Below are 8,116 nucleotides of genomic sequence, written 5' to 3' on the forward strand. Positions count from 1 at the left end.
AACTGATACAAAGTGACCAATTTCATTTGCAAATGGAACATTACAAATACTATCTACACACAGCCCACTTAAAGTGCATCTGGATGTCAAACCTCCAGTATATTATTTATTATCTCAGTCCCTAGAGAAAATTATATATATATATATATATATATATATATATATATATATATATATATATATATACATATAATGCACAATATCAGCCCTACAGAACCACAACAGCCTCTCACTACTACTATAGTATCAGGAAGGCAGCAGTATATTGCATTAGGGTAACACATGATCAGCCAGGTAGAGGCTCTTGTAAACTCACCGTTTCCCCGGACACAAGGGCCAGCAAGCCAAATGTAAGCAGTATCCACATATTCCTCATGATCACCCCCAGTAAGGCTTCCAGGAGTCACCAGTGACAGTGTAAAGTTGCTCAGCCGGATCCCAGCTCTTGCTCCCTCACTTGTTGCTGCAGGAATCCCCACCAGACCAAGGCTGTTCCCTGTGCTCCCGGCGCACACACTTGTCTATCCCCGGGCGGATCTGTGTGAGTCGGATCGGCCAGTGACTTCAGGGCGATCGTAGCTGCTGGAGGAAGAAGCTTATTTCTTTTTTTTTTGCGCAGTAATCTGTAATTTTGTTGCAAGTTTCCCCCTTTCCCCGGTGTGTGCTGCTGCTGGTGGGTGACTGTGCCAGCAGCAAAGGCTCTGGCTCTGTGTGATCCCCCTTCTGGCTGCCTGTGAGAACAAGTCTGTTCCTCCCTCAATCTCCTCCTGAACAATGTGCACTGACGGAGTAGTGCGACTCCTAGTTAAAACCCAGGAGAATGTACACCCTGTGGATGACCAATGCAGGAAGTAAGATTCCCCCTCTCTCTCTCTCTCCCCTTCCATCACCCTCCTCCCTTCCTACATTTACTAGATCAGAATTCTGCAGTTCCTGGTTTTGTTTTTTTTATTTATTTATTTGGGAAATTTTCATAAAAAAATATTTCTGCTGTTATCACAAATATTTGCAATATTTTTGTTTGTTTTTAAATAAATAAAATACAGTTATGATAGGAATGGTTCCAGCGACAGCCTTTTCGATCTGGTGTGATATACCTGACGATGATTGTCATTTGCATCACAGCTGAGTTTAAATATAGTGGTAAAATAAAACTAAAAATTAATAAATTTTAATGAATGATTTCATTTTCAGCTAAAGGCTCCCATACATCAGCAACTGATTGCAGCAATCATGCAATTTGCAATCGATTGTGTATAAAAATCTTTCCTTTTTTCAATCGATTGTAGATTGCAGAATTGCCACAATCAATTGAAAAAGGGAAAGATTTTTATACACAATCGATTGCAAATTGCACGGTTGCTGCAATCAATTGCTGATGTATGGGGGCCTTAAGACGAATGTCATGTCATGGTTGTGTAAATATCTTTAGCGTATTGTTTTTCTTCTAAAGCTGCTTACACGCTGAGACTATGTTGGCACAATATGTCTTTCCCGGACGAATCGGAACGACATATCGGCCCCATCGCTCAGTGTGTACGGCCAATATGCGAGCTCCTGCTGCAGCATACGACATTGTCCGGTTGGCTGTGCTGCACGTCCAACCGTTGCAGGGAATGAAGGATGGAACGAGGTATCGTTCTGTTCATTACCTCGTTCCGATGTGTACCTAGGATCCGATATATGTGTACCCCCTTATTATCGCACATTTTCCCTCGCACTCCTATAAAATGTGTGATGTTGGCTGCCAGTGTTCTGACAGTTTATCCAATACATTGTGGTCGTCGTGCTGAATTGAAATAAACTTGCTACAATATTAATATAATATAGCGATGATTAGAGGTGAAGGCAGGACATGGGCAAAAATGTATATTGGGAACGTTGCTTTATCAGATTAAAGCAACTAACTGATTATGGGCCTGATTCAGAAATGGACACAAATCCTATTGCGACTGTGATTCCAAACGCAGCGGACTTGCAAAAATATGCTAATGACTCAGCAGCCATCTTGTGCACTGAGACGCCCACCCCCAGTGTCGCATATTGAACTTCTGAGTAAGCTTGTGCTGTCTCAGTGCCTTATTCAGCAAGGAACACAGGTAAGAAAACACACGCACTCGGCCAATGTTTTTGCACTGAGCACAGGGTTGGACTGGCCCACAGAGGTACAGGGGAAATCCCCGGTGGGCCCCACTGCCTAAGGGCCCACCCCCTCTTCAATGTGTCAGGTTCTAGACCTCAAATTATACATTGTTACTCTATTAAATGGTCAGTTATCTGGTGGAGCAGTACCACTGATCAATATGGGTGATTGGTTCCCTTCTACAGAATCTACACCTATTGATTAGCCAAGCATTTTGGGTGACTGGCCACACCCACTCTGATGGATAACCACACCCCTTAAGCATGGGCCCCTTCCACTGTATTCCCCGGTGGGCCCTTCATGCCCCAGTCGCACACTGATTGAGCATGCATCGCACTGAGCGTGCGCGAACTAGGCAGTGCGAGCGGGTAAGGGTACACAGACTACACACAGGGGGTCATTTCACCATGGTGCCCGGTGAAAGTGAATGTCATAGCGCCCCCTCCCTTTACTGAACTGTGCCAGTGGGGTATGGCCAGCCTGCGGGGGAATACTGAAGTGAAGAGAAAAACAGCAAACAGTGGCAGTATCATGCTTGGTATTGAGGTCCCATTGGGGGAATAGAATGATTCGGTGATGCACTATCTGACATTAAGGAGTAGCTCCTTTGGCACTGCTTTATTTATGTATAGCACCTAGGATCTGACTTTTATCTCCTTTAAATCACCATTAGTCAATAGTGGAGATTGTATTATAATTTCTGATCATTTAACTTAAACTGACAGAATACATGTGCTAGAGTGAGAATCCACAGGGTGCACAGGTTAGGACTGCAGTTACTGCTCCTAGCAGCTATCACTGGAGTGGGAACACCTATGGGAAGCTCCCTTCTCAGCTATGCTCTTACTTTGCAAATATACATTGCACCTATATGAATGTGAGTACTACTAATCATGTTCTGTTCTACCACCATTATTATTATTCCAGGTCTAATAATATTTAAAAAAAAAACCTAGGAACACCTCCATTACTTTAAATAGCTAAGCAGTGACTTTTTTAAACTCATACTTTATAATTGAAGATTAGGATTTTGCCTCGGATGTGTCACTTTTAAGTCCATTGAAGCACAGAATGAGGAGAGAAGGGGGGAGGGGATCAAAGAGGAGAGGGGAGAGGAAAGTGCTGATCAGAGAGGGGAGGTGACAGAGGCCAATAAGAAAGGAGAGGAGATGGGTAGTGACAGAAGCCAATAAGAAAGGAGAGGGGAGGGGCAAAGAGTCAATCAGAGAGGTGTGGTGACAGAAGCCAATAAGAAAGGAGTGGACAGGGGCAAAGAGCCGATCACAGGGTAGAGAGGGGAGGGAATTAAAGAGGTAAGACGTGAATGTAATCACTCTGGCAGGTAAGGGGAGGTGACAGAAGATGATCACAGAGGAGGGAGGGCTGGAGGGGAGACAACCTGGGCAGCTTGAGGGAGCTTGAAATGTAGAAGCAGATCTCAGTTCCGTAACTTATTTAGGATATAGAGCAAACAAACCGAAATAAAACTAACAGGCGGCCGTCATACTATGTAGCACTCCATAAATTCCAGAACCCTGGATGGTGCCCTCTGTCCATTTTGGCGCCCGGAGCTCATGCTCCACTGGGACCACCCTCGCTACTCCCCTGGTTCGATAATTCTCGATGTTACTGCGATCTTGCGGACTACTCAGGCTGTGAGTAAAGGGAGGTTGGCGGCATTATATATTGCTGCATCTTTTAATGCGGTTGCCGTGCGTATGCGTTGATTAGCATATTTTCTCAGTGTCTGAGTGCGTGCATTCTCTCACTTGCATTCCTTGCTGAATCAAGCCTTCATACAGAGTGAGGGGTCTATTTATCAAGCAGTGAAAAGTGTGGAGAAGTGGACCAGTGGAAAAGATGCACATAGCAGCCAATCAGCTTCTACCTATTACCTATAGCTCATAGACTGTACTTGATAAATGCTACTTCAAAGCTGATTGGTTGCTATGGGCAACTTCTCCACTGGTTCACTCCTCCAAGCTTTTCACTGATTGATAAATAGACCCCAGAGTCTCCTAAGACGCCGGGGCCTCTGCAGCATAACATATGAATTTGCCGAGACTCACTAGGTTACGTCCATAAATGGTCCTGACACACCAAGCGCTATTACAGCGTCTAAAGACGCACAAAGTGGGCATCTCAGCCCTTGCACGTTCAGGCACACGTTTGTACACCAGGAGATGAGTTTTTTTCACAGCAGCGTGTGACTCAGAATCAGCTCCTTAGAGGGGGTCTAGAAGGTCTTTTAGGATGCGCACAATAAGCTGATATTTGCATGTCCTTAGAACTGGCTGTAATTGAGTGACAGCCATTACTTTTACTAGGACCCATTTTGCACCAGTTATGTGCATTGTATATGGAAAAGTGAATTTATATGCAAACAAAAACATAAGTAATTAAACATACTAATGTGACACAAGCATAAGCCTACAGCAGTTGCACAAAAATGAATGTACTTCGCCTCTACACTTTTATGATTCATAAATGGGCCCCCATGGTAATCACAGACCCTGTGTAGAGTGAACGCACTTATTACAGGATGCATTAAATAAAACAGCTCAACAGGGCATACACTGAATTAGTTTTCAAGCACTTTGCAATTTTCATAATGTCCTTATAAATGTCACATGTTGCGTTTGAGTAACAGCCTGAGCCCATCACCCTCATGTACACAACTCGGTCATTGCAGAAAGGTTTTTTTTCTTTAAAGAACACAGATTCCATCTCGCCATGGTTTAGTTTAAGTAACTGTTAGACACTTACAGTATGTCACTCTGCAGTTCCATTTATGGAGATAGAGAACGCAGCTCACAGTGCAGCTAAAGACCTTTACTAACAATTTCCAGGGAGATATTATTGCTGGACAGGTACAGAATGGGCCCACACAAAGCGTCCACATCTGTAATTGTTCACAGTGCACATGCCCCCAAGCAGGGGCATATTAAGAGAGTAGGGGGCCCATGTGCAGTATCTACACGGGTACCCTCCTCTATAGCCAGCAGTTCAAGTGATTAGACTATGCAGGTCTCCAGGAAAATTATGTGACGGCCATTTTCCCAGTGATTTTTTTCTACTACACATGTGCAAAATGCCAGGAAATAGCCTTATTTTTTGGTGATTTGTGCAGCACTGCTGCTGTGGGACTGCGGAGAGGTAAGTATTGAAGATTATGGGTGCAGGATGTGCGGTGTGGGCCCTCCTGGACTCAGGGGCCCGTGTACACTGCTCACTCTGCACCCATTGTAGATACACCACAGGCTCCAAGGTGAACACACGCATCTCAGCGGAACTGTGAGCTATTCAGAGTAGCACAGAAGTCAGCTGGATCTCTGCCTGTGGGATGTAGTCTGGAAGCCGATAGTCTAAATGCCGACCGCCGGCTTCCAGACTTTCTAATCCCGGCATGGTACTAATGACAGGCGTCGAAACTCGACGCCTGTCATAAACCATATGCCGGAAGACCGGTGCCCGGCATAGTGAACGAAGGGAGGGTTAGGTTTAGACTAGGGGAAGGGGGGGTTAGGTTTAGGCACTTAGAGGGGAGATTAGGGTTAGGCACTTGGGGGGGAGGTTAGGGTTAGGCACCCCTAAGGGAGAGTTAGGGTTAGGGGGGAGAATTAGGTTAGCGATACTTACCTTAGGGACGATCAGGATCTTCACCCTTGTCGGGCTGCCGCTGTCGGGATTTGAATGCGGCCGGCGGTAGTACCTAATACAACCCTGCCTGTGGCTAAATGGGTGTAACTAAGCAGCAGTGGGGCGTTCGCACCTAGGATAAGTTTGCTGTGGGCATGTTATGGGGGTGTAGACCAAATTGCAGGCATACATACCGTCTTTATGTTTCTCACCTCAGGGTGGGGCAGGGCTCTTTACGTCATTAGGCCCTGGGGCTAAAATTCGCATAATTTTATCCTTGCCCCCTCCCTACAGACCCGCAAATCCTGGTATTAACTTGACATCCTGCTTACTTCACAAAGAAGTGGGTGCATAGCGGGATATTGGGAGTCCGTCTCCAGCACCTTCCGGGAGAGTAGGTAAGTATGATTGCAGACTACTCAGAAGTGAGCAAGTGCAGAGACCAGGCGATTTCACATCGATCTTCTGTACCAACGACATGCCTGGCGCAAATTTATGCTAATAGTGATTACAACTGCTCTCAGAAGCGGATGTATTGGGGTGGAGCAGCCACATAGACGCTAGTAATTCTGAATACATGCGGAAACCTGCAGCAATTTCCAGTCACACAATACTGTTTGTACATAACTATACCCATCCCATCTCAGCATGTTAAGGTGACTAGCACACACAAATCTTTGAGGCCACATAATTAGCTGAGAGTGGCAGGGACCTAGGAGTGGACTTTCCAAATATGAAGCTCTCCACTCGTGGTAGATTCCTGAGGGCCACAGCAAAGGGATCCTTGGGGGACAAACAACTTGATAACTCATAGGGGTCAATTCAATTACCCGCTATTTCCCTAGATGCCGCTCTTACGGTACCTCCGGACTTGCAGATTTTTGTCCTTAGCCCCACGCACAAAAATCCACGAGTACATGGCGAGATGAGGTCACAAGCCATTTGTGGCATTTACATCCCAACTCGACCCCTCACGGCTAATTGAATCGACCTCCTACTACACTCCTGGTTACCTGAGGGAGTTATTTCTATTAGAAAAAGTACCTGGGCGCTTATTGAGTGGATATCACAGCCTAATATATCACAGCTGATTGGGTTAGTCAATCCCAATAAACAATAAACATAAAAAGAGAAAAAGCAGCTGGAAAATCAGGTTGTGTAAACAATGTAACAGGTTCGATAATTTTAAACAGTGTTTATTATCAAATATTTAAAATATATCAGAACATAAGTTCTTATGCCTCTAGTATTGCATATAATATAAAATGAACATTAAAACAAAAATTGTTGCAGAGTTTGAACATATGGGACCTCATTCAGAGCCGGTCGCACAGAGCGTGCGGTCGGTCTGAATGAGGGGAGGACCTCTTGAATTTTCAAGTCGTCCTCCTTTGCGGTGGTAAGGCTGTGGGTTAACACCCACAGCCTTACGACCGCCTAAGGTGATGGTCGCGATGGTCAAGACCATCTCGACCATCGGGGCTTACGACGAGACCCTAGGGTAGGGTCTCCCTTGTCGTAAGCCCCGGAGAGCTTTCGGCTCTGTCTGAGCCGGAAGCTCTCCACTGACATCACTAGTGATGTCAGTGGGGCCGCCCCCAAATGGTAGGCGTTCCCATGGGAACGCCCCCATTTGGGCTGCCACCCCCCCCTGGCCCGCCTTCCAAACGGGACGAGCTGTCAATCAACATCGACAGCTTGCCCCCTTTGGATGGAGACCCGCTACGACCAGCGCTGTCGGTCGCAGCGGGTCTCACGCATGCGCACGATGGCACCGGATCCGTCATGCGCATGCTCTGAGGGGGGCCATCGACCCGGTCCGAGCGCATCGGTGCTAACGACCGGGTCTGAATGACCCCCATAATCTTCAATTATTTCTAGTGTATTAGGAACAAGTTCAAAATGTATAGATATATACTTGCCAGCCAAATGGAATGTTGAAAAAATAAAGTCCTGGAAAGATGTTAGCTATCACTGATAGCCAGAGTCCTTATATGGGGAATTATAGTAGAGATCACGGTGTCACTATGAAGGCTCAAACCTTATTGAAGGGAGCCTGGATCTCCGTGAATCTTCTGTACGTGCTGCAGTTGTCCTGATTAGGGACACTGGGCTCCTCGTCCTGCAACAGTCCCCGTTGAAATCAGAGGGGGTATAGTGCTGTTCTCTGTTTAGAACAGCGGAGTTCACTGTGACACTAGTGGGGCTCAGACCTTGTAACGGGAGCCTGGATCTCCGTGTAGCGTCTGCAGCAGCGGCAGGTTCCTGTGAGGTATAGAGTGAAGCTCATCTAACAGAAACCCCGGTGGATTCAGGGGGAGTGGAGCACTGGTG

General features: G+C 46.1%; 1 protein-coding gene across 1 annotated transcript in view; it reads right to left on the reverse strand.

The window, feature by feature from the left end:
- Window positions 1-809, reverse strand: part of SDC2 (syndecan 2) — a 128,237-nt gene extending 127,428 nt beyond the window's left edge. Inside the window, exon 1 of the mRNA XM_088442708.1 lies at window positions 317-809. Within this exon, the coding sequence (XP_088298834.1) occupies window positions 317-376 (60 nt within the window). The 5' untranslated portion in view covers window positions 377-809. The remainder of the gene's footprint in view (window positions 1-316) is intronic.
- Between the last annotated feature and the right edge of the window lie 7,307 nt (window positions 810-8,116).

Source organism: Taudactylus pleione, unplaced genomic scaffold, assembly GCF_031769625.1.
Source record: "Taudactylus pleione unplaced genomic scaffold, aTauple2 ptg000314l, whole genome shotgun sequence".
NCBI lineage: Eukaryota > Metazoa > Chordata > Amphibia > Anura > Myobatrachidae > Taudactylus > Taudactylus pleione.